The sequence below is a fragment of the Theobroma cacao genome, chromosome 4, assembly GCF_000208745.1.
Source record: "Theobroma cacao cultivar B97-61/B2 chromosome 4, Criollo_cocoa_genome_V2, whole genome shotgun sequence".
NCBI lineage: Eukaryota > Viridiplantae > Streptophyta > Magnoliopsida > Malvales > Malvaceae > Theobroma > Theobroma cacao.
The window spans coordinates 3,032,541-3,059,921 of NC_030853.1; the positions used below are offsets into that span (position 1 = coordinate 3,032,541).

Below are 27,381 nucleotides of genomic sequence, written 5' to 3' on the forward strand. Positions count from 1 at the left end.
GTGCTAACCCAAAATCTAAGCTAACTCAAAATCGTCAATCTCTAGACAAATAGAGAGGGAGACAAGTGTAATAATGGAGAGAGATTTGAATTACATATAATAACAAGAGGGAAGTTGGAAAAACAAAAAAGGTAAAAGGGGAGGCCGGGGTTTGATTGGAGAGTAGGTGCGGTGAGTGGAAAGGAGATCACGAGAAACTTGGGGTTTGCTTTGAAAAATTTATTCCAAAGGTGTTGCATGGAGAAAATGGCAAATGGGTTTGCTATTTGAATGGGAAAAAAACCAAAGGGAGGGGAGAAGGGAATCCCCATCGTGCAATTCGAATGGGACTTTGGAAAGAGATCTCATCTCACTTTGAGCTAAATGTGACCACCTGCAATGTGATTAAACTACAATTTAATCCAATATTTGAGCATTTGATACATTAATTAATATATAAAATTTGATTTTTTTAATTATAAAAAAGGCTACAATTTAACCCTCTGCAAGAAAATTAAGAAGAACATATTCGGGCTAGATTCAATGTGTGGTGGGTTATGAATCTGTCAATCTCCTGATGGATATGCTTCAAACTTCTCTTTCTGGTCCCCTTTTTACAGCCCTGATATTCTCTCTCTCATGAATGATTCAATTTGCATGTCAGATATATGTTTCTGAGAGATACGAGGGGCATTGAAAAAGTAGGAAGCAACATGTAGTTTGTGATTTCATTAAATAGAGAGGATCTATCATTGAACTCCTCTTGTTCCATTTAACAAGCCTATCATAAATTTAGGTTTGGAAAGGAACAAAAAATTGAATTTGAAATTATTAAATAATTATTCATTGTTTAAAAGTTTAGGTTAATTATGGATTTAGGAATATTTAACCTATAAAGACTTTTTAGAAGGGAGAACCTACTGAATTCGAACTCAATTTCTTTCAAAAGTATAGTAATAATAACAATTATTAGGTAAGATCTCTTTTTAATTTTTTTCATTATAATTTGAATTTTAATTACACTTCTTTAAATAACATATCTTTTTATGTAATAACTATTAAAATGTGCAGTTATTTAAATTTTTAAATATACCTTTTTCATATTTAATAACAATATTAAGAATGCAGTTTTTGTTAATGAATATATAACTTTAATCATTATATTTTATTCATAATATTATTAAAAATTTATATAATATGGTCAAATTTACAAAAATACTGTTACATAAAGTGTGTTACAAACAATACTTTTAATAACACTTTTTAGAGATATACAACATTAAGTCAAATTTACTGTCGATTTTTTTTTTTAATAAAATGACTTGAATGATTCAAGATTCATGCATCTTTAAGTCAGTAATGGGTAACAAGGTTTCTTTGAGAGTAAACATTGAGTTTGCTTTGTTGCTTGACCTTGTCTAATTCTAGACTTGGATGCTGGCTGCTTTGACTAACAAGGTAAAACCCAAAAAAATAGGTTAAAAGAGCTAGAAATTTCAACTTTTTAATTAAAGGATCCTTGACCAGATATATTAGCCAACTATTTTAATTAATGTTTTCTCCATTTATTATTTCTTGGATTATGAAGCTTGAAAGAGTTAATTATACTTTTGCACATTTGTTTGTTGATTCATTTATTGAATTTAAAAGAGTTAATTATACATTTAGTACTTCAATTTTAGTAAAATGTACAATTTGATTTTTGAAGAAAAGAAATAATTTACACCTTAAACTTTCAAATTTTGTATCATGCTAACCTAAATTTTGACATCGCCAACCCAACTGACTTTTATATATGACATTTGATCAATAATATGATCATATTATGTGTACATCACATGAAACAATTAAAAATTTTTTAACGTTAATTGAAAGTTATATTTTTTTCACCGAATGGTAAAAATTTCGATCAAGATTGAGGAATTATGGGATGCCATGTGGCATCCACATTGATTTTTCACAAAATATTTAGCATTTTTAATAAAATAAGCAATGTAGACACAACATGAATGCCACGTGGGTCAGTTAGATTAAAGGCGTAACTTGAATTAATTAGGTTAACACAGTACAATATTTTGAAAATTGAAGGTGCAAACTTACATAATTTTCATTAGGTAGAATAGAAGAGTGATTTTAACTACTTAATATATACTATCTTTCTCAATATTATGTAAGGCAATCTTACAAAAAATTATATTACTGTATGGAACACAAGGTTGAAGCAATGGAATGAACTTAAAAACAAAATAATAAGATTCTTAAATGAACTCCACTCCTAAAATATTTCAAAGAGTTTGATCTGATAATTTTTGCATGTAGATATATCTATTACAATACTGACTGTCATAACCTTAACAAATTTATCGAAAAATGCCATAATAACTTATGAGTGGTCACATTGCATTGATTATATCATCCAACTGGTACATACGGAGTTTTGACAACTCATTCGAGATTCTTTTACCAAGTTTACAAACCCACCCTTGATAATCCTCTTTGCAATCTCCTTCACCATCTTCTGCTCCTTAACTTAATCCTTATTCTTTCACATTTTCTATTTTTCATATCTAAATTTATCATTTGTCACGATATTCATTCTTTTAAATTCTACTCTGATCTTTTTTACTATCACTTTTAACACTCCTTTTATATGTTGTAACGTTGTCTTTTCTTGCTATAAATCAATTTATATATTTCATTATAGTTCATATTTCAACTATGTACGCAATCTAAAACGTGTCAATTTAATAGAAATTAAAATCATAATTTTCTTTATAACCATGTTAAATTGGTAATCACCTTAAACTAAAATGGAGTAGAGAAATTTTAATGCTCGAAAAATTAATAATAACTCAAAACTACAGTTCAATATAGATATATTAAAAAAATCCAAAGTAAAAAAAATAAAAGGAAAAGACACAAGCAAGCAGCGGCGGACACATAGACATACAAGGAGATAAACCGCGGAGCGGTCTCCATTCATTTGCCTCAGTTGAGTTCAGTACATTCATAACGTTCAAACTTGGAATCTATCTCTTTCTTTTCCCGAAAAATATGATGCTCTGCTGAAAAGCTACTTCACTTTTCTCTCCTTTCTCTGTCTCAATTCTCAATTCTTCTTCCCCTGTAACTGCCTTTCTTTCTCTCTTTCTTCCATACAGAAAAGGAGAAAAAGCTGAGAGCTTGGGAGTGAGAGAGATGGTCCTTGGAGCTAACGGCATCGTTTGGATGGATGGAGAAGAGGAAGAGGATGCAGTTTCTTCTTGGACCAGAAACAACAACAACAACAACAGTAGCAGCAATAACGAAATAGAGACTAAAGAAGAGGACTTGACTATGTCGGGTGCTTCTCTTTCCACCTTCAAATCCATGCTTGATGCTGATTGGTACATGAACCAGGATCTTCAAATCAGAGAGCTTGGTTTCTGCTCCACCCAGGTTGATAACAATCTCCTTCTTCACCAGCCAATTGATTCCTCGGCTTCTTGTTCTCCCTCACAGGCCTTCACGCTTGACCCTTCACAGTCACACCCTTTCTTGCCTCCGAAATCATGCTTCTCTTCTCTTCTCAATGTTTCCTGCAGCAACCCTTTTGATAATGCCTTCGATTTCGCCTCCGAAACGGCCTTTCTCGGTCATTTTCAGCCGAATCAAGTCCCGAATTTGATGGGTTTTCCTCAGACTCAAATGGGTACTCCTGAGTTCAGTTCGAGCTCCGAGTTTCAAGGTACAAGGCTGTTCACAGGAACTGAAAATGCTTCTGCTTTGAGTGGCGGGTTTAGTGCTGGTGGTTTTGAGGGTTTTGATGGATCAGCGAATGCTCTGTTTGTGAACAGAGCAAAGATTTTGAAGCCTCTCGAAGTTTTCCCTTCAGTTGGTGCTCAACCAACTTTGTTTCAGAAGCGAGCAGCGATGCGGCAGGGCTCTGGTGGGGCTGACAAATTGGGGAATTTGGATGTTTCAGGACTGAGATTTGGAGGGGAAGCGTCGGACGGAAAGAGGAAGAGGCATGAGGAGGGGGACATTGAGGAAGCCAGCATCGATGTATCGGGTTTAAATTATGATTCTGATGAGAGGAATGATGATTGCAAAGTGGAGGAGAGTGTGAAGAACGGTGGTTGCAATTCAAATGCAACTAGTACGGTCACTGGTGGTGGGGATCAGAAGGGGAAGAAGAAAGGGATGCCGGCGAAAAATCTGATGGCCGAGAGGCGGAGGAGGAAAAAGCTCAACGATAGGCTTTACATGCTTAGGTCTGTTGTGCCTAAGATTAGCAAGGTATCTCATATTTGAAAATTCTAAGGAATTTAGTTATCTTAAACTAGTATTTTCTTTTGTTCTCTCACTATGTGTCTTTTTGGTTTATTCATGTTATAAGTATACAAAGTTAGAATTTTGAGTTATGGCATTTAATTTTGGCTCTTGAATGATGCTATGTCACCAATTTCTATTGAGAGTTTGATAACATGCATACTTTATTTTAGTTTTCTTTCCCTTTTGCTTTTAAGATTACTTACTTGTCAAGCTATTGTGATTATAGTTGTTTTGGGGTGATTTTAGATGTATATTACCTTGCTGTTCCTGTTTTCGAAACTGGTATTGATGACATTGACAGCCACTCATTGTGCTTATTATGTTACAGATGGATAGGGCTTCCATACTCGGGGACGCCATTGATTACTTGAAGGAGCTTCTACAAAGGATCAATGATCTCCATAACGAACTTGAATCCAGCCCACCTGGCTCTTTGATGCCACCATCTTCAAGCTTCCACCCGTTGACACCCACTCCACCTACCCTTCCATGTCGTGTCAAGGAAGAACTATGCCCAAGCTCATTGCCCAGCCCTAAAAGCCAGCCTGCAAAGGTTAACTCTTGACTTAATAACTGACTTACTTTTTCCCTAGTAATTTGCTTGATTCTCTGAAATTGTTTGATTTATTTGAGAAACTGATATCATAAGTCCTTTTACCTACTAGGCAAAAGATTTGACATGCCTGATGGTTTTGAAAATCTTGAAGGTGAAAGGAGCAAAACATGAATGCCTGTGCGTTCTTGTCTGATAGTGACTTGCATGTTATCAGCATGACAAATAAGTTCTCGTCAAGTTATCATGTTGCATAAAGTTATAATAATTTCTATGTTAGGCTATGGACTGGAAGACTTTCTATCGATTTGTGTTTAAAGTTGATTTTAGAAAGTTAAAGTGCCCTGTTAAACCTACAGAATAAGTGAGTTCTTGTGTATGTACTTGCATGAACAATGGGGTCCAATGTTTCATCCATTTTTTATATAGAACATGTGCTCCTCAAACTTGGTAGGTTTTGAGTTTGTTGATGGACCTTATCATGAAACTTTGAATACTCTATATTGGATAAATATCATAGATTGAGGAGGCTGGAGTTTTCATTTAATCTTTTTGTTTCTTTTCATATTATTGATCCTTTTCTTGTCTTCTGCTTATAAACACGCAAGAGCTGCTTGTTGGTTATGAAGTGTGATATTTGTTTTTTCTCTGGTCAATATTGTTCTTTATATTTACATGCTGGGCTTTTATTTCTTTGCATTTGGAAGTAGAACTCATGTCAGACATGAGACAAGATATATATACCTATATACTTGCACAAAACTCTCACCAGGTTGTGTCAATGTAACTTGTGACAGACCATACATTTTTCCTAATTGTTTTGAGCAATAACTGAAGTAACCTTTAACTTTTACATTTCTATTTCTGCATTTGCAGGTGGAGGTTAGGGTAAGGGAAGGAAGGGCTGTCAACATTCACATGTTTTGTGCTCGTAGGCCTGGTCTCTTGCTCTCCACTATGAGAGCTCTGGACAACCTTGGGTTGGATATACAGCAAGCTGTAATCAGCTGTTTCAATGGGTTTGCACTGGATGTTTTCCGAGCTGAGGTGCTATTCTTTCTTGTCTTCTTGTCTTTGCCATCTGCTACTGGTGATTTCCGTATAAAGATCAATTTTAATTTTCATGTCTATCCAACAGATTATATATGTTCTTCTCTTCATGTAAGTTAACATCTCTGTAACAATTCTGATCAATATGGTTGCTTTCCGAGCCAGGCCAACTCATTGCGAAATCCAAGGCCCCAAAAAGAGTTCTTTGTTGTGAACTACAAAGAGATGGGCCTTTATAGAAGGAATTAAGTTAAACTTTTCTGTATGTTTGCTAGGTTGGACTGTAGTTGAAAACATGACCAGTTTAGTAAAGGGCAAGTTCAAATAAAGGTATAGACCATGAGTCAAAACCCTGAGATTGAGGACCCCCTTCCCGTTGTCCTGTTCTGGAGGATACTATCTAGCACAGAATACTTGTACTGTTGTGCACATGGATTGAAGTCAGAGTCATAAGTTTTTAGTGGGACCTATGCTAAGCTATTTTTTTATTCACATATTTTCTTTCTGTTGCAAGAATTGTTTAAGCCTTCTCACCATTCCTTGCTCTCCCCTCTGAAGGGTAATTTAATGCTAATCGTTGGTAATTCTTGGTCTTAGATCACTAAAGAATTACTCCTGAGATAAGTGTGAAGCCATTACAGGACCAGATTGACAAAGTGGTGAAGGGTAGGAAAGATTGCCACCAGGGAAACATGATATAGAAAACTGGAGGAGACAACAACCCAGCATCTACCATTTAGTATTAGGTTTTTTTGGTTAACACGGTCAGGGGTATCCCCAGGTTTGCTTGGGCCTAATCCTCTCTTCAGTGATCTTTAGGACGTGCTCCCCAATATCGACCTGGAGCATTCAAAAGTTTACTTCTGGACTGCTCCCCAGGATTCGACAAGGAAAGGGGACTCCCCTCCTTACCGACAGGACTACCCTTTGTGGGTCACCTGCCATTTAGTATTACAAGTGGTTATGTTGATCAAACAATAAGACATCGAAGAGCATTTTTCCCTTAACTTTTTAGTTTCCATAGTCCAGATTAAATGGTGTGGCTTTATCAAATGCTAAATAAAAAGACGAGTTTTAAGAATTGGAAGTTGGAGCTGTGCAATCATCTGGAATTCTGTTTGTTATCTACAAAAGAGAAGTTTTTAAGGTGTTTAGCATTTATAGGTAGATATTTGGATTGAGAGATTGATTATTCATATTATTTTCATTTGTTGTTTAACAGCAATGCAGGGAAGGCCAGGATGTATTGCCCGAGCAAATCAAGGCAGTACTTTTGGATTCCGCAGGCTTCCATGGTATAATGTGACTCGAATACCTTATCTATGCAAAAGGCAACCATCTTATGAGTGCAGGAACTAACCGTAGTCTTAGACCTTGGGGTAGTTTGTAAATTTAGTTTGCTTCTCATCCCATTTTAAGGACACCAATTTCAAGTAGAATGTGTTCAGGCTATTGAGATTCCTAGGCGGCGCAAGCAAGCATCTTTTAGCAGATATGTTTATTTTTCTTAGTTTTACTTTGCAAGATTCTCATGGAACTTGGTGTTTGGGACTTGGTGTTTAGTAATTTCCAGCAGTTAGAAATAAAATCTCCCTTGTTTTGTACCTTTCTTTTGTTGCTGGAATGCAGATTTGATAAACATATTGACCCTTTTAAATCATTCATCCAAGCTTTGTGCATTGGTTTTCAACTAGAATTTTGATGGATGGGGCCAATGGTTAACACTTATGGAACTTTTCTTGATGGCTCTAAGAATATTTGACAATTATTGAGGCAAACTCACTGGCCTGACCCTACCACTGATTCATGCAAAAGGAACCAGCTTTTGGAAAAGTTGAATAAAGTGTTGCTGCTTCCTCATTGAGTTACATTGATTGGATATAAAACCATACGCTGTGTATTAAACAGTATTAAATAGAGTATAAATTGTTTCATTTATTGGAAATGCAATCTTTGAATGTTGAATCAGTTAGCATTAACAGTTTCAAATTGAAATTAATTAAATTCGGTTAATTCAGTTTCAATATTGATTGATTAGGACAGATAGTTATGTCGGTCAATTTTTTATGTCAAATTTGGATATTTAACGTCTGTTTGGTAACCGAAAAATAATTTACTAGAGGAAAATTTTTTGTGAAAAATGTTTTATAATAAAATTTAATATTTTTTGTTGTTTGGATAAATTGTGGAAAATATTTTTTATTGTTTGGATTATTTTATGAAAAATATTTTTCATCATGACGGAGTTATTTACCTGTTAAAATAATAAATAGAAGTTGATTATAAAACAATATTAATATTTGATTCTCATTAATTTTGGATCAAAATTAAGAATGGAAATGAAAATGGACAAAATCAATAATGATATTTTTCAAAGTATTTAATCACATAAATTTTCAAAAAAAATTTCATCTTATCACTTTTTTTATCATAACTATAAAAATATAAATATTTATCAATTGTATAAAATATCCAAAACCTATACTTATAAATATGTATTCAGTAAATGACAATCATTGAAATATTTTGTATTATAATTATTGGTAAGATTTACACCTATTATAAATGTGTATTCATCAAATGATGATCATTGAAATATTTTTTATTATAATTATTAGTAAGATTTATTCTATTTATAAATAAAAAATTTAATTATATTGAATGGTTTATTAAAAAAATATTTTTTAATTTTAATAGTAATGTATAATTTAAATATTAATATTTTAAATTAATTTTTTTAAAGTTAAATAGTAATATTTTTATTTTATATATTTTAAGTTAAATATTAACATTCATCAAACTTATACTCATAAACTTACTATAAAAATATTTTTGTTGTCCTCTGGAAAGGATGTAAGATATTTTTCGTAATTAACCCTGTCAACTTGTAAAATATTTTACATCTGAAATTAATTTTTCAGTCTTCCAAATAAGTATAAGTTCTAAAAATATTTTTTAAAAAATATTTTACAACAAAACAAACGAATCCTTAATCTAAATTTTTTAAAACATATTATATATAAATATGATATAAATATCAGTAATATTTTTTAAAAATAAACATTAAAATTAATTGGATTGATTGAATTTGATTGAAATAAGTGGATTTTGATTGTTGTTGGAACAAACTTGATTAATTCAATTTTTAAAATTTTAAAACTAATCGAATAAATGGTCAGTTTTAATTAAGCTATCAGCCTGGTCGGTTGTAGCAAAGGTCTATGAGCCGAAACTTTTAATTATTTTGGATGATGGTGACCGTTTAGGAATTGTTGAAACATGGAATTGATTTTATTTTGGATGAAGGTAACCATTTTGTAATTGTTGAAACATGAAAGGATGATAGAAAGAAAAGCACAAAAAGAAGAAAACAAAAAAGAGAAAAAACACGATGTGGAATTGGTGGTCAAAAAGGCCATAGTGGTCCAAATTAAGGGCAGCCAGTCAGACATGAGCCATGTCATACTGCGTGCGGCGACTCATTAGTCTACGTCGGATTTTACTTTCTAAAACCCTCTAATTTTATTTAATAAAATAATTAAATATATATTTGATATATTATTTTTAATTTATAAATAATATACATTACTAGAAAATTAACTATTATATTANTAAATAATCATAGCATTAAAAAATATAATGCTCAAATAAGTTTCTGAATTATTTAAAAAAATTTAAGTAAATTTTTATTATTTTGTTACGTTTAATTAAGTCACTATATTTTTATTTTAAGTTAAATAAGCTCTTTTAATTAATAATTTATTAATTATTATTAATTAAAATATCATTTATTATTTTATATTTATATGACACTAATATAATATTAATATAAAAAATAAAATATATCATATTATCATATTATTATATCAAATTAATATGTCACGTTATCATCAACAATCATATGTCAACATATTACATTATCATCAATTATAATATATTAATATGTCACATCAATATTATGATGTATACATAATGATAAATAATATTTTGACTAAATTAAGCATTAACCATAAGAGTTTATTTGATTAAAAATAAAAAGTTAAAAGATTATTTGATTTAAAATAAAAGTGTAAGAGTTTAATTGAGAGCAAGTAAAAGAATTTACTTGTATTTTCTTAAATAGTTTTAAAATTTTTTTAAAATATTATGCCTATTAAAAATATATAAAATGAAACTTCTAAATCCACTAATTTCAATTAATAAAAAGATAATTTCATTTTTAAATGAAATAATAAAAAGATTTATATTTAATGTAATCTCGATAAATACATATCGATATATATATCGATATATATATATACACATCGACAAATACATTCCAACTTAGCGAAAGACCAAAAAGAAAAAGAGAAAAACACGGAAAGTCAGTTTGAAAATCAATGAGCTCCGGTCCAACAGATTGCCCCACTGCCGTCAGATTAAACTAAAGGGTCGGGGGTTGGAAATCTTGGCCGCCCGTTTGCATGAAAAAGGAAAACAATGGGGAGGGGGGAAGGGTTTCCGACAAAACAAAGAAAACACGTTGCATTGTTTGGCTAAGAAGGGGAGAGGAGCGGACCGGAGGGGAGGCGGCGTCTTTGTTTTCCCTTTCTCCCCCTGTTTTTTCCTTCATTGCGCTTCTTTCAGGGCAATTTCTCCTCTCAAATCTAAGGATCGCCTTCTTCCTTTCAATAATAAGAAGCAAAACAGCTTTTGCTTTTTCATTTTGGAGACCCAAATCCTACATTCTTCCTTCCCGCTCTCCAAAGGTATGTAGTTTTCTCTTTTCTGTTTGGTTCCCGCGAAAATGGATGCCAGAAAGGAAACTTTTTCTTTCTTTCTTTCTTTTTTTTGAAGATTTTGCCATTTCGAAGTTCTCGAATCAAACAGGACGAGTTGTTCGTTCATGCCTTTCTGACTGGTTGTTGTTTTTTTTTTTTCCATCTGGTTTTTCTAGTCAGATCTTTGGAGAATTTTTTTTTTATCTTGGTTTATTATTCGTCGAAACAACAACTTAGCGAGATCCGTTGAACATGGCGGCTTGTTCGTTGCAATCTTCTGGTGTGGAAACGGCTCCGTCTCATCTTTTTCCGAAGCAGAGGTCTTTACCGTGCCGATCGGCATTGCCGAGTCAGCTCAATTTTGCTGCATTTCGGTCTTCCAGTTCTTCAAACTTATGTTGGAATCTAAGACATTGTTGCAAAAGTAGAGTTTTTAAAGTTAGTTGCCAAGGAGGAAATGTGGGTGTGATTGAAAGGAATGAGATTGAGGAAGCAGGTTCCGGAGAAGCAGATAATCAATTGACGTGTGTAATGAAGTTCGGTGGATCATCTGTGGCTTCCGCCGAGCGAATGCGAGAGGTTGCTGACCTTATACTTAGTTTCCCCAATGAAAGGCCAGTCATTGTCCTTTCTGCTATGGGAAAGACGACCAATAAGCTTTTGCTGGTAATCCTTATTTAATTTGGATTTTATTTTTTTTTTTACTCTTTAATTTTTTGGACTCTAGAACTAGAAGGTTTTTATATGAAATTGGGTTTTTTTTTTTTATTTCTTTGGTTGATTGTTAGGCTGGAGAAAAGGCAGTTAGCTGTGGCGTCACTAATGTAGATACTATTGAAGAGTTGAGCTTTATAAAAGAGCTGCATTATAGGTAAGAACAAGGGCAAGAATTTTTTATTCACTTCTTTGCTTTCGGTTGTAAAAGTAAGGAGTTTTAATGTAAATTTATTATCTCTTATATTCAATTTTAATACCCAGGACGACAGATGAGCTTGGAGTGGACAGGTCTATTGTTGATGGTGAGTTTATAATCTGCTCTTAAGATCAATTCTTCGATCTTTCTAACCTCAAGAAACTTTTTGCTTCGTTCAGTTTATCATCATATCTCCTCTTCTTGTCTTTTACTGTATGCTTGCTTATGCTGGTTGCCGTCTTTCCTTTTTTGCATAAAAAACCTTTTTGCAGGACACCTAGAAGAATTGGAGCAGCTCTTAAAGGGAATTGCTATGATGAAAGAGTTAACATTACGAACCAAAGACTATTTAGTTTCATTTGGCGAGTGCATGTCTACGAGGATTTTTGCGGCATATTTGAATAAAATTGGTGTTAAGGCCCGCCAAGTATGTTTCTTTGTCTTCTTTCATCCCATATCCAAATTTATAAGTTGTTGGTCTGGTTGCTAGGTAATTTAACCAGTTGTTTAGTTTTCATCAAGAAAACTATTTTGCACTTCTTTTTTGGATAAAACATTCCTAAGAATATCTTTGTGGTTCAAAATACAAATCAGCATTCATTACGATACTTAATTTCTGCATGCTTCATTTTTTATCATCATTGATGCAATGTACTGTATTCTCTGTGTTTCCTCACAGCCACCATCATAAGGAGTGCAAATTATAACTCAGTGTCCTGTATTGCAGTATGATGCCTTCGAAGTTGGTTTCATTACCACTGATGACTTCACCAATGCGGATATTCTGGAAGCAACTTACCCAGCTGTTGCAAAAAGGTTAAATGATGATTGGATCAGTGATCCTGCAATCCCAATTGTCACTGGTTTCCTTGGAAAGGTATAACAGCTGCTGGTATTTTTTTGAAATGATTTCATTTTTAAACAAGAGTCTTTGAGGTTTGATAATCTTTATATCTTGTTAACTTCTAATTGTAGGGCTGGAGATCTTGTGCAATTACTACATTAGGTAGGGGTGGGAGTGATTTGACAGCCACAACCATTGGAAAAGCTTTGGGGTTGCGAGAAATTCAGGTCAGTGCATATGTTCAAGGCCTGAACATGTACAAGTCATAAACCTGCTGAGGCACAAACATAGCCCATGCCATTTTTTCTCATCTTTTGCTGAGATGGATACTACCTTTTTCTTAATCAACAAGCATCTATATGTGTAAATGTACGGTGGACCAAAAGTTGTAACTAAAACAAATACTCACAAGCTTATACCCTGTTTCCAGCGCGATGTACCTTTTTTTTGCTTGAACAAGGTATAACAATATTCTTTTATTCATTACAGGTATGGAAAGATGTTGATGGAGTTTTGACCTGTGATCCTAACATATATCCATGTGCAGAACCTGTCCCATATCTAACATTTGAAGAGGCTGCTGAACTTGCTTATTTTGGTGCTCAGGTATTATATTCATATGCTGCTGTTGTTTTCCTCTCCTTTTTTTTTTTTTATTAACTATCAAGTGCTCCCTCTGATAAACAATACATATATGCGTGTGAGTGTGTGTGCCTTTGGGTGCAATTATCATTTAATTGATCTAAGCATGGCTAACTGAGTGATATTTGGATGTTTGTCTTCCCCTTCTTCAGGTTCTGCATCCACAATCCATGAGACCAGCTAGAGAGGGTGATATTCCTGTTAGGGTTAAAAATTCTTACAATCCTAATGCTCCAGGAACTCTTATCACCAGGTTTAGAGATATGAGTAAGGTTTGTGCAGCTAATTGCTTGCATAGTGTTCTTTAATGAAATTTGAACTGCTTTAATTATTCTTTTGAGTACTTGCAGGCAGTGCTCACCAGCATTGTTTTGAAACGGAATGTGACCATGTTGGATATTGTCAGCACACGCATGCTTGGTCAATTTGGCTTTCTTGCAAAGGTTGGAAGGCCATGTCCTAATTTTAATAATGCTCTTTGTTCACTTGGTTTTTCTATTATGCAATTGATTTGTATTTTTTAATCTGTCCAGGTCTTTTCGATCTTTGAAGATTTAGGTATCTCAGTAGATGTTGTAGCTACTAGTGAAGTCAGTATTTCCTTGACTTTGGATCCATCAAAACTTTGGAGCAGAGAGTTAATTCAGCAGGCAAGCGTATGATACCATTCTTCGTGCTTTAACTGATAATATCATGTACAAATTTTATACTTGATCTGCCGAAGGATTCTGAGCGATGTCCACTGTTTTTATATTTTCTCTTGACAGGAACTTGACCATGTTGTCGAAGAACTTGAGAAAATTGCTGTTGTCAATCTGCTTCAGCATCGATCCATCATTTCTCTCATTGGGAACGTCCAGAGATCCTCACTTATATTGGAGAAGGTACTGACTGCATTATCTTCTCTCATATTGCTTACAAACCAGCGTAAAACTTTTAAATCAACTTCTAATTTGATTTGAAGAGATTCAGAGTAAGCAAGCATGGGGCTTGTCTTTAATGAAGGTTCCAAGGTTGCATTATCACTGCATTGGATGTCAATCTTGTTTATGAATCTATTGTTTTGGTATTCATTGTTAGTTGAATATTGTGACAGGCATTTCGTGTTCTTAGGACCAATGGAGTCAATGTTCAAATGATCTCTCAGGGTGCATCTAAGGTCTCTCCTACACAACTCTATTTCTCTTTCAGTTTGACTTTGCATGGTATGATATTAATTACTTATGTTGCATCACTCTCTTTGCCATCAGTGCCCTAGCTTGCGCCTGTAAGCATAATTAAAATTGACAATTACATATGTTTAGTGCCCTGAAGCTGCCGCTTTCTTTCAGAGGACTTTCTCAAAGCAACATTCCATGTAACCCACCTTTATATGAAACTAGATATCAGTTCCAATGGGCTGCCACTCTCTAAATACAATAGACTCACTGAAAACACCATTCCATCTAAAACATGGGATGTTTTTGTACCCATTTAACTCACAACTTCTGGGTTTTACTTCTTAGGTTAATATATCCTTGATTGTACACGACGATGAAGCAGAGCAGTGTGTCAGGGCTCTTCATTCAGCATTCTTTGAAAGTGATCTCTCCGAATTACATCAATGTGGTTCTGCAAATGGTTCTGCCAATTGATGAGAAAGCTACAGGATTCTTGATATGAATTCATTTTGATTTAGTAAGCTTAGGAGTTTTATTCTTGCACCAAGATGTAACACTATAAGTGTAGGGTCACATAGTTGGTAATGGATGATTTTACTATTTGCCTGATATTGCTAAGTTTTCCATATGAATTTAATGGAAAAAAGTTTGCCCTTTGTTCCATCTCAATGCCTTTAAGACAAGTAGGGATCGAGGATCAGAATTTTTATGAAATATTGATATGGAAGATTGGAACTTTAACTAAGATCCCAGAGACGTTAAGACTTGTTTGTAGAAAGACTAAGCAAGTTTAACTTTAAATATTTACGAATAATGCAAAAAGGAAAATAACTAAACTTGAAAAAAAGAATTTTGAAAAAAAAAATAATTATATTATTCTGAGAGAAAAATAAAGATCTATGATTTTAAGCAAATAAGTTAAATTGTTAGAAAGGTTGAATTATTGACTACTTGGGCAATTTGATTTTATAGCTTTAGCCTTTCCCTAAGACCTTAGGTTGTAATTTTTTAATTTTTTAATATAGTTTTTCTTAATCTTAAAATAACTTTACTTCTATTGTCTAGTACAAATAGAGTAGTTAATAAGATATTTAAATAAAATAAATATTTTATCTCTAGGTTAAACATTGTTAGCCTAAAGTCTTAATACAAGTAAAATAAATAATAATAATAATAATACACAAGAGTTCTAATTCTAATCAAACTTTTTTTATGTGAGCAGTCCTCTTGTAATTGGGCTTCTTATGTAAATCTTTCTTATGTGTGACGTCCTTGCACTCGGCCCACAATCCTGTGAGATTGGGTGGCACGATATATCTATGGCCTGATGAAGTGCGGTCCAATGGCTCATGGCCCTCGGGTTTGCATATGCGTGGGGTGTTTGGAAATCCCCAATCGATGGTGGCCTGATGCTAGTTGTGTCGATGTGCCCTCAAGTGATGTCACCTCATGCCCAAGTCGTGCCCTTGGGCACTTTGCGGCACAAGTCTGTACTGTTGGTTCGAGCTCTCCATCAAGCTGGACTAGTCACGAGCTCTCAGATCATGACATTTTCCTTTACTCGATCTAAGCAACACCCTCATTGCCTTGTGGTCTCTCTCCACCACAAGTTTCAGTGGGTTCCCCATGAATGTTGTGGGTTCATTCGAGATAGTCCCCCATTAGCTATCTCGGGAGCAGTCCAAATGTTTTCCGCCATGTGGATGTCTAGCTCGTGGTTGGCCTGTGACGTCCAAGTACATGGTTCCCATCTGCATGGTGTCCTCGTTTGCAACACACATACGAGGGATTTGAACTTGAAATCTGGATTGTCAATCCAGTGCTAAAGCTCCATTGTTCAAATTGCCTAGTTTGGAAGTCACATTGTGCAACTTCCTAGCATTTGTTAGCTACAAGTGCAACTCTTTGTTCGAGACCTCTAACAACCTCTATCAATTGTCATTGTTGCTATTGCATAGCTACCATCAATTCATCTAATCCCATATTGCAGCGAATTAAGTTGTTCATCTATTGTGCCATTCCTTACGAAGCTCATTGCTATTGGACTCCAACTGATCGATGCTGCTTTTGAAATATTCCAAGTTGCTCTACACTTTGTCGTTGATAATTGTCTTAAGGAAAGATATGCGATTATCCAATGCTTGTAAAATTTTCTCAAACTTGTAATGCTCTGCTACACTTGTGTGTGTAGTATTTATGTTTGCAATGCTCACACTATCTTGAACCAAGGTGTTTAAGCGTGATATGATTTGGTTACTAATTAATGTCATCTCCTTTTCAAAACTCTTCCATCTTTTTCTAGCTTTCACGATAACTTTGATTCAAAATAAATTTCTATTTCTCTACTGGTGCCTTAGGGTTTGATAATTTACCTTAAACCAATTTTTCCTTAAAATTAGGACTTCCCTAAATATTTATGGTAGACTTGGCAATTTTGGACATAACACGATAACACACGAAGTTAAACAGGTTTTGGTTTAGTTTTATCGTGTTTCATGTTTTAATCATGTCAGACGTGAGTAACATGTTTAAAACACATTTAATTAATCATGTTAATCATGTTATAATGTTTAAACGTGTATACATGATACGTTTATCAATCCATTAAAATTAATAGCTAAATACTATTTTAACTTTATTTATATAATTATAAACAATTATTCTAAAAGGTTTTTTGAATTTCTTAAGGATAATAATGTAATGATGCCTAAACCCTAATTTTTTCTTTTGCTTTCTTTTCATTTGGGTCTTTTTTGTCACATGATAAACCCCTTTCTTCCCTTCTTTAGTTCTTCTTCTTTCCCTATTCTACTTTCTCACTAATTTCATCGAAAATTTCATTGTTTATTTTATTCTTCTACTTCCTATCTGATTATTTCACTAATATTCCAAAAAAAAAAACCCAAAAAATCTAACCCTAAAAGCCTTCTTTTCCAATTTGACGGTGTTGATTGTGCTAGTTTTGTAGCATTATCAATTCTAATAGAGAAGGGTTTTGAGAGACATACTTGAGGTAAGAATGCTAAACCCGTTAGTTTGATTTCTTTCATGATCCCATTGCCTAAACCTAACATTTGATATCAATTTTCTTTCAATGTAGAACTCCTATATACTCTTTCACACAAGCAGTAACAAATATAAAAGAATAACTCGAAAGAAGTAACATAACATCTATCAAATTAATTTCTTTCTTTTTATGTATTTCAATTTTCCTAAAGCTGTCATATGGAGAATCATGAAATAGACAGTATTTTATTTAAAACCATATGGTGGATCTTGATATGACTTTTTTTATCACATTTAGAATACTAGTTGACATTTGCTGGTTGTAACTGGCTGGAACAAGTCTCTCTCCTTTATCTAGGCTAGACACTTGCATCGACATCTTGTAATTTTGTTGATGTAAATGCATAATGGTTTTGTTTTTTTTTAAATGATTGTATGTTGGAGATCTTTATGTTGCTTGGTGATTGAAACTTATATTCAATTACAAGCTTAATGATAGAGCTTCGGCAAATCTATCATAATGACAGTAGCAATGGCATTTAAAAAAAATTCAATTTATTTAAACAGAGTTATTGTCTACTTTTGAGGTGAATTATGTTTCCAATTTTGTTGAGCACATTGTTCTATTTATTATCTAGATTCAAAAATGTCAAACTTAATATAAAAAAAAAGGTTTTCTGATGTTATTTATGTTGTTGATGTTTGTAGATGAAATATGACAATATCAATATTTCTGTTGAATCAAATATTCATTTTGTAGAGGAATCTGATTACTGTGTACAGGTAGATGAGGTAGGATAGACAGATAAAAGGAAGCCATGCCAATGCAAAAAACGAAAGTTAACTTCAAAGGTTTGGGCATTTTTTGAATGTTTGTAAAGAAAAAACTTAAGTGATGGAAAACCAAAAGCAAAATGCAAGCTCTGTGGGCATGTTCTAAATTGTGAAAGCAACTATGGGACAGGTAATTTGAAACGTCATAATGAAAATTGTATTAGGAAAGACACATGTGATACAAGTCACGTGATATTTTCAAAGGAACATAATTCAATGTTAATGAGGTCTTTAAAGTTTGATCTTGAAAAGTTTCGTGAATTAGTGGCAGTTGCAATTGTGATACATAATTTACCTTTATCATTTGTGGAGTATACTAGCATTAGGTTTATATTGTCTTATTTGAGTGAAGACATTGTTATGATCTTTAAGAACACTGTTAAAGCTGATTTAATTAAGATGTATAAAAGAAAAAGATGTAAGATATAATACTTGCTTCAAGAATCACTTGGTAGGATTGATTTGACTTTTGATTTGTGATTTCTATCGTTACTGATGGGTATATATGTCTTACTGTTCATTTTGTTGACAAAAATTGGGTTCTATAGAAAAGAATCTTGAATTTTTCCTTTTTGCCACCTCCACACAATTGTAATTTTTTTATTTTTGAAATATTATTTTTATTGAAATTTAATATTTTTTGCTATTTTTTGTTTTAATAATTTTTAATTATATTGGTTTTATTAATTAGGAGTTTAACAATTTTCAAGGTGAGTTTGGGGCTGTTAAGAACAAATCTCAACTAAAGTAATATTTGGATGAACAAAGGATTGAAACGACAATAGAATTAGATATTTTACAATTTTGGAAGACAAATCAACTTCATTATCCTGAGCTTTTTGCCATGGCTTAAGATATCTTGACCATTCCTACATCGGCTGTAGCTTTCGAATATGCTTTTAGTATTAGTGGTAAAGTTCTTAATCAATATTGGAGCTCACTTAAATCAGATGTTGTGGAGGCAATTTTATGTTGTAAGGATTGGCTATTTAGGGAAATTGGTAATACATTCTTTCATTTATTTTTGGTTATATTTCTGGTGTTTAAATGCATGATTAGAGTAATTTTGATTTATTTACATGTTTTTAATAATATATTTTTTATATTGTAACATCTGTAGAAACAAAAGTGAACAATTTTAACGCGGATGTCATGAATTTAGATATTAGTAAAGAAGAAATGGCATCATCCAAATGCTCTAATACTATTGATGTCATTTAATCATTAATGAAAGGTAATGCTTTAAACCAAATATTAAATTTTGTTTAACTTTTTTTTTTATTTTGATATAATGTTATTAATATATTGTTTCCCTTTCATTATTAGGTTTTGTGACATTGGAAGGATGTGACATTGACGAGCGAGTTTTCAATTTTGGTTTTGGTGTTTGGAATTGTTCATGGTTGATGATGTGGTTAATAATATTTATTTAATTATGGTTGAAAATTATGGATGATTTTAGATGTTATTAGTATTTTAAGATTAGATGTTAATGATGGATTTTATTAATATGATAATGAATTTTATATATGTTATATATATATTAAATTTTATTATATTAGATGTTATTATTATTTTGTTATAATTATTTTTATAATTATTAATTTTAAATTTGAATAATAAAATTATATTTAATTATAAATATTTTAATTTAATTGTATTAAACGTGTTAATCGTGTTAGGAAAAAATTATGTTTAATAATGTTTATTATTCGTGTCGTATCATATAAAAAATTTCAGCACGTTCAATAAACGTGTTAGTAATGTCGTGTTACACAATTATTAAGTATAGCTGTATACGTGTTTTCAAATGTTGACATGAATAATTATTCGTATTGTGTCGACACGATTAATATACGGAACACAAATTACCAGGTTTGCCAACCTTAGCTTTCCAGACGCACTTAGGTCGACTAACCTATCACTCCTCTAGATCGTTTCCTAGCTTTAATATCACCAAGGGAAAGATGGGGCTTTTGTTGCCTAACATAATTGTGATGCCACTTGTTATGAGCTTGGAACTTTAGTTAAGATCCATGCAACACTTAGACTTATATATAGAAAAACTAAGCAAGCTTAACCTTAAATATTTGCAAATAATGTAGAAGTGAAAATAACTAAACTTGAAGAAAATAACTTTAGGAAAAAATAATTATATTATCCTAAGCAAATAACCTAACTTGATAGAATGCTTGAATTATTGACTACTTAGGCAATATGACTTTATAGCCTTTCCCTAATACCTAAAGGTGCTATTTACAATATAATTTTTCTCAATCCTAAAACAACCCTATTTCTATTGTCTAATACAATTAGGGTAGTTAACAACAAACTTAAATAAAATAAATATTCTATTCCTAAGTAGAACATTACTAACCTAAAGTCTTAGTGCAAGTAAAATAAATAATAATAATACACAAGAATTCTAACCCTAATCAAACTCTTTTTATGTAAGCAATCCTCTTGTAGTTGGCCAAGATCGTATGAGATAGGGTGGCACGATATATCTATGGCTTGATGAAGTACCACCCAATGGCTCATGGCCCTCGGGCTTGCACGTGTGTGGGGTGTCTGAAAATCCCTAATCGATTGTGGCCCGAGACTAGTTGTTTATGGGCCCTTAAGTGATGTTGCCTCAAGCCTAATTTGTGCCTTTGAGCACTTTGCGGCACAATATGTGCTGCTGGTTTGAGCCCTTCATCGAGCTAAACTAGTCATGGGATCACAGACCGTAACAAATATGATGCAGCTGTACCCATTCAAAAGAAATGGGTTAGTAGTGTTGGATGGTTTTCCCAAGTAAAAAAAAAGACAAATCTTATTCCCAACTCAATTTTGTCTTCTAGTTAAATTATTTAACTGCACAGTTTTATTTAAAAGCGAATATTCGATGGATGTAGTTTTGAAAAGTTAAAAATTAAATTAATCTAATGTTTATAAAAAAATAATTGAATCGATTGAACTATATTTTAATTCATTTTATTATGAATAGGGATGGGTATTCGATCACTATGATTTTAAAATTTAAAAAATTAAATTAATCTAATACTCTTAAAAAATAATCGAATTGATAGAATTATATTTTAAGATTGAAATAATCGAAATTGAGTTATATTCAATAGATTTTACTAGTTTTTTAATATTATATATAATATAAATATTAATTAAAAATATGTAATAATATATAATATAAAATATATTTAAAAAATATTATTAATGGTTAATTTTTCATTATAAAATTTGGACAAACAACCAAAAAAAATTAACCACATAAACTAAAATAAGTAATCGATTAAAACTGAAAACGAATTCAATTGATTTTGATGAATTTATTCGCTTAAAACCGATTAATATTAGTCCGTAATTATCAGCTTCAACGAAAACTTTGGAAGGAAAAGCCCAATTTACATCTCCAACTAAATAAGGCCTTAATAGGCCCAGTTTTTGGGATCAGGCTTTCACTGGGCTAATTTTTGATTCAGTCTTTAACGGGCTTAAGCAGTGTCACCCGACAGCCCAATTAAGTTCTTTTGAGAGGGTCGAGCTCTAACGTTCTTACTTTCATGGAGCTTCAGCGGAAGCCCAAGCAAACTTTCCAACTATATAAGACTCAGGCCTCGCAAGTGGCGAGTCTCTTTAGCCTTAGGGTTGGTTCGCAGAGCCTGATTCGGAGCTCATGGCTTGCACAATAGATTTCCGCCGCCTAGATGAAGGCTTCGGCGGCAAAACTTACAAACGAAAGCGCCAAGAATCGCAAATTACCGCCAGCAGCAACGATGATGCTGCCGCCGCCGTGGCTACGTCCATGGACGTCGACGATTCTTGTCGCCGACCCGCGAAGCGCTCTGCGTTGCCTTCCTCCGATGACCCCGACAAACCCACCTTCGGTCGACCCACCTACGACGGCGTGATTGCGGGAAAGGTGTCGGGTCGGAACTGGAAGCAGACACGAAAGCAGCGTGCTTCCGCGAAGCACGTGAGTGTAAAGCGGACGACTTTCGAGGAAAGAGATAGGCAGAAGGAGATAAAGAGAGCTTACAAGGAGAGGATGAATGAGTTGAAGGAAGAGATTAGGCAAAACAAGATTGAGAAGAGAAAGAAGAGAGAGGAGAGGGAGAAGAAGAAGAAAGAGAACATTTTGAGGTCTGGGACTAAGTTTCAGAAGATTACCAATCCCAATACTTTGAAGAAGATTGCCAAGTCCAAGCAGAAGAAGTTGCTTCAAGTTGTCCCTGATGAATTTGTTAACAAGAAAAAGAAGTAAAAAAACTTTTGTTGGGTTCAATTTTGGTTTTCTTTATGTTGCATGTACTTGTATTCTGTTTCTTTTTGTCGACAGAAGTTATCCTTTATCTTGGAATGAAATCTGATATAGTAAAATTCTCTGCTTGCTTTTTAGCTTTTTCTGCTTTCTGGGTCTTTCTTCTGAAGATGAGATTAATGAATATGTTGTGGATTGCAATTGGATTATGACTTCTGGGTTTGTGATAGAGTAGGTAAATGGGAGTGGAGTTCGAATAAGATTATGTTTTTCCAGGATGTTGGAAGCTTAACCAAAACTCAATGTGTTTAATGTTTTTCATTTGAGAATCTGGATTTGGGTTTTGGTTTATATGAAAGCTCAAAATTTGATGAATCCCCATTTCAGGTACAAACCTTTGCTATTTCTGATTTAATAATTCTATGGATTTTTTTTCTTCTTTTGAAGTATAATTTGGTATATGCTTTATGCTCAAGAGTACATGGAAGCTGTTCCTTGAGTAGGTAACTGGGAGTGGAGTTGGAATAAGATTATGTTTTTCCAGGAAGTTGAACCTTAATTGAAATACTCAATGTGTTGAATGTTTTTCATTTGAGAATCTGGTAGTTTTCATCAATGATTTGGGTTTTAATGTATACGAAAGTCCAAAATTTGATGAATACCCATTTCAGCTACAAACCTTTGCTCTCTATGATTTAATGATTCTATGGATTTTTTTAAAGAATAATTTGGTATACTTTATGCTCAAGAGTACATTTCAAATTATCTCCTATGCACTGCCATAGTTTGTACAAGAAAAGGAAAATGCAATATTACAGCATACAAACTTAGACTTTAATTTGTAAGAGACATCCCTGGGAAGTGGTCTGAATTTTAGAAATATTTAAAATTTGAACAAAGAATTGCTGAAGGCCACAGTTTGTGAAGAGATAATCAAAAACCTTCATCAGAGTCAAGACGAAATAAAGAGCAAGAACTCTAAATTGATACCCCAGTTTCAGTTAAAGATGAGTTTCTTTTGTTTTTGATGAAGGGCACAAGGCTGGTTTCATAGCTTCAATTTTCAGACCATTAAAATAAACTTCCCAGGAAGAAGCAACCAAGAAGAAACAAAACATTTTTTGTTGATTTGTTCTACCCTGCAAGCATGAATCAACCTAGAAGCAAAATCATCTGGGTCTGACAGCTAAAGAAACTTTCCAGATGACCATCTGGCCCAAAAAGAACTAGGATATAAGGATAAAATCAAAGCCCAGAAAGAACAAGGGCAAAAGGGTATATTACAAAAACAGAGCTCTTCCAAAGTTCACCCTCTGCAACCTGCACCGAGCAACCACCCCTTTTTCTTTTTCTATCTGGCTCCTTGTCCTTTGAATTATCGATAATTAATCATTTAAAGCTGCAATAGCAGTGTGGAAGGAGGTAGATTTTTATTCTTTTACTTGCTTTTTCCGGTTCTCTCCTTGTTCTTTCTGTTACTAAAACTTTGTGTTGCTATTGTTATTTTCGATGAAAGTAATCAGACTCCGTTCAATCACTGCAAAATCGAATTGGATAAGGAAGCAAAGACAAGATGTTTGGGAGTGCGATTCGATACTTTTCGACAAAACCCAAGCCGAAAATGAAGCCAATCGAGCTCAAAACGCCACCAGAGCAAACGCAGACCATAACCAGAGTTATCTTCGACATTCTCAAGGAGCATGGCCCCCTCACTGTAGGTGATACTTGGGAACGGGTCAAGGTCTGTTCTTGCAATTAATCTTTCATTTGCGAAATTTTAACATTGAAATTCACACCTCGTATCAAGTCATTCTGTTACTAGTATGATATATTTAAAAAGTCCATCTAACTATAACAAGAGTTGCTCTTTGTATCATGGTGATGCTTGCCTTTGACTCTAATAGGTTTATTGATGTAAAAATGGTTTCAGGAGGTTGGATTGAGAGGGCTGACAAGCAAGAGGCATATGAAGATAGTGCTGAGATGGATGAGGGAGAGACAGAAGCTTAGGCTAATATGCAACCATGTCGGGCCTCACAAACAATTTCTGTATACAACTTGGTTCACTAAATCCAACATCGGGCAGGCAAGACCAGTGAAAAATTCTTCAGCAACTAGTTTGCCTGTCAATAATTCTTCAAGTCCAAAATCGCCTTGAGGTTGCAAGAGAACTTGGCTAACAAGCCTATTCAAGATGTTTACTGTTCCTGCAACTCTGCGATACAGAAATTTTGCTGCAATGTTTCCAATCTGTTTCCAGTTTTCATGTACAAATGCCAAGTTCGATTATGATGCTTTTGTAATCATTCCTTTGCTTGCCATTTGCCAATGCCATTTAGATAGCAGCTGCTGCATGAATTACTCAGGAATGGTTGTGATATCATTATATATTTAGTCTCTCAAAATAATTATCAATACCATGGTCCCTAGTGTACACACTATGCGCCCGCCAGAGCGATATATCTTGTACAGAGGTGAGATCGGTGCTACAATGTTATGTCAAGCGAATCAACAAGGCAATTAACCCCTCTAAAAACTCACCAATAGTCCCCACAAGAGCAGATGCCATCCTTAAAATGATGGAACCTGCTTGAATCCCTCACTGTAATTTCCCTACCAACTATTTTTGATATTACCTTGATTGCAGCATGGCAGTCTGTGCATGCCCGTAAGTTCTTCATCACCAGTATTGGCGACCCTTCAGGTGTACTGATCAGCGCAAATGCAATTGCTAGCCGCTCACTGTGGTACTTAAGAGTCCCAATTTTGATTTTCTCATCAACATCGTGAAGGGCACAGCCTGTATCAGGCTTGTAACCTTCCTTTTCCATCTGTTCTGACAACATATCAATCTTTTTCCGAATTTCCTCCCTTTGGGGATGTAACATATCATTTGCTGAGAACACATGGACCTTGTGTCTTATTTCAACCCAGCTATAAGCTGGAACCTTTCTAATTCCACGCTCCCTCATTGCCTTCTTTATCTTCCCAACATTGTCCCACTGGCCGGCTGCTGCATAGATATTAGACATGCTGACATATGCAGCAGCATCTCTAAGCACCTCCATTCTGAAAAGCTGGTCTGCCGCTTTCCTAGCCAGTTCTTCGTTCTTATGAATCCTACAAGAATTTAGAACCGATGACCACATAATCTCATCAGGATCAAATGCCATTTCGGCCATCAACTTCTCTGCTTCATTAAATTGTCCACTCCGGCAAAACATATCGACCATGGATGCATAATGTTCTTTCTTTGGAACAAGTTTATGGCTTTGAGTCATGGATCTGAAATATCTTAATCCTTCTTGAACAAGCCCACAATGACTGCACGCGGACAAAACACTGAGGAAGCTAACAGAATCTGGCTGGAAACCTGACTGAACCATCTTTTCAAATGAGTCAAGGGTGGCTTCACCATCACCATTTTGAGCATAGGCTGAGATCAAGGCGTTCCAAGAGACTATATTCCTTTCAGGCATGTCCCGAAATAGTTGAATGGCATCTTTTATGGAACCACATTTTGCATACATATCCAGAAGTGCGCTTCCTGAAAAAACATTTGACATGAAACCTGTTCTAATTACAAATGAGTGAAGCTGTTTCCCCAGTGATAGTGAAGCCAAATTTGCAGATGCCTTTAAGATGCTAGCAAATGTGGCCTGATCTGCTCTTACACCAGCTTTGTGCATCTCATTGAACAGATTCAGGCCCTCCTCATGGAATCCTTTCTGAACATAACCTGAGATCAGGGCTGTCCATGGAACGGTGCTTCTATGGGCCAGACTCCTGAATATCGTTTCAGCTTCCTCAAATCTGCCGCATTTAGCATACATGTCAACTAAAGAATTTCCAACCAGAAGTTCTGAATCAGCTGTAGTCACAATAGCTAGGGAATGAATTTGCTGCCCCATTTGCAGGTCTAGTGTATTTGCTGCTATACTCAACATGGTTGCAAATGGGAATTGCCTCTGATTAAACCGCGTAAACTGTAATTCACGAAAAAGTCTGACAGCTTCTTCATGTTCCCCAAACCACGCATAGCATGTGATGATCACATTGTAAGAGATGCCATCCAAGTTTGGCATCTCATCAAAAAATCTCCTAGCTTCAACTAGACAGTCATGCTTCGAGTAAAAATCAAGCAATGCATTCGCCACAAACACATTCCAAACAAACCCAGTCTTCACCAATAAACCATGAATTTGTTTGCCAAAGGCTAAAGCATTTAATCCAATACCAGCACTTAAAACTCCTGCAAAAGTGAAATCAGAAGGCTTGTAACCAAAATTTTGCATCTCCAGAAAAAGGGATATTGCATCTTCATATAGACCATCTTTTGAGAACCCTGTGATCAATGCATTAATAGAAACAGAATCTCTTTCAGGCATCTCATTAAAAACCCGACAAGCCAAATCAAGGTGATTCGTTTTGCAGTAAGAATCAACCAACGAATTGCAGATCATGAGACTCGACTCGTACCCCAACTTAACAACACAAGCATGAACTTGGATGAATTCCTTGTCCACACCAGCATCATTGCAACCTGACAAAAGGGTAGCAAAAGTCACATAATCAGGCTCCGTATCACGCCTTCGCATCTCTGCAAAAAGCTTAAACGCTTCGCGGAACTGATTCTTCTGCGAGTAGCCGCCAATCAAAATGGTCCACGTAACCGCAGTCCGATCAAGCATGGCATCAAACATTTGTCTAGCCCTCAAAAGATCGCCTGATTTCACATACCCCGAAATCATCATGTTGGTCGAGACAGTGTTCCTGTTTGGCATCTGGTCAAACAGTTGACGTGCCTCCCACAGGTTGCCCTGTTTGAGGATACTTTCGACCATAAAATTGGAGCGACATGTGTTTCGATCAAAACCCGTTTTGATGCTTCGGGCGTCGACCAAAGTTTCGACATGTCGCAGCGAGTTCGGAGGTTGCGAGAGGGCAAGGGAAGCGACGTTTTTGAGTGCAATGCTCGGTCTGTACGGTCTCATTCGGAGTCCACCCAAGCGCCAAAATGGCGGCGTACTTCAACTCATTAAAATATTACGTTTAATCAAATTAT

General features: G+C 34.4%; 5 protein-coding genes across 7 annotated transcripts; 4 read left to right on the forward strand and 1 right to left on the reverse strand.

The window, feature by feature from the left end:
* LOC18601120 (transcription factor ICE1) lies at positions 2,903-7,586 on the forward strand. Its single transcript, XM_007031946.2, has 4 exons — positions 2,903-4,257; positions 4,622-4,846; positions 5,723-5,893; positions 7,119-7,586. Exons 1-4 carry the CDS (start codon positions 3,178-3,180, stop codon positions 7,200-7,202), a joined length of 1,560 nt encoding a protein of 519 aa, XP_007032008.2. The 5' UTR covers positions 2,903-3,177; the 3' UTR covers positions 7,203-7,586.
* LOC18601121 (aspartokinase 2, chloroplastic) lies at positions 10,183-14,878 on the forward strand. Of its 3 annotated transcripts, none has more exons than XM_007031949.2 (14): positions 10,183-10,644; positions 10,833-11,322; positions 11,445-11,527; positions 11,635-11,675; positions 11,842-11,996; positions 12,297-12,446; positions 12,545-12,640; positions 12,903-13,019; positions 13,208-13,327; positions 13,406-13,498; positions 13,589-13,711; positions 13,823-13,939; positions 14,152-14,214; positions 14,561-14,878. In XM_007031949.2, the coding sequence occupies exons 2-14, from the start codon at positions 10,909-10,911 to the stop codon at positions 14,687-14,689; spliced, it is 1,701 nt and encodes a 566-aa protein (XP_007032011.2). In that variant the 5' UTR covers positions 10,183-10,644; positions 10,833-10,908; the 3' UTR covers positions 14,690-14,878. The 3 variants fall into 3 exon arrangements, with proteins under 3 accessions (XP_007032011.2, XP_007032014.2, XP_007032012.2); XM_007031952.2 differs by having other exon boundaries at positions 13,589-13,705; XM_007031950.2 differs by having other exon boundaries at positions 10,240-10,644; positions 10,837-11,322.
* Positions 21,678-22,525, forward strand: LOC18601123 (nucleolar protein 58). Its single transcript, XM_018119665.1, has one exon. The coding sequence runs from the start codon at positions 21,732-21,734 to the stop codon at positions 22,317-22,319; it is 588 nt and encodes a 195-aa protein (XP_017975154.1). The 5' UTR covers positions 21,678-21,731; the 3' UTR covers positions 22,320-22,525.
* On the forward strand, positions 23,367-24,629 carry LOC18601124. The gene is made up of 3 exons (XM_007031956.2): positions 23,367-23,738; positions 23,833-24,057; positions 24,247-24,629. The coding sequence occupies exons 2-3, from the start codon at positions 23,890-23,892 to the stop codon at positions 24,472-24,474; spliced, it is 396 nt and encodes a 131-aa protein (XP_007032018.1). The 5' UTR covers positions 23,367-23,738; positions 23,833-23,889; the 3' UTR covers positions 24,475-24,629.
* Positions 24,675-27,354, reverse strand: LOC18601125 (putative pentatricopeptide repeat-containing protein At2g01510). The gene has a single exon (XM_007031957.2). The coding sequence runs from the start codon at positions 27,308-27,310 to the stop codon at positions 24,854-24,856; it is 2,457 nt and encodes an 818-aa protein (XP_007032019.2). The 5' UTR covers positions 27,311-27,354; the 3' UTR covers positions 24,675-24,853.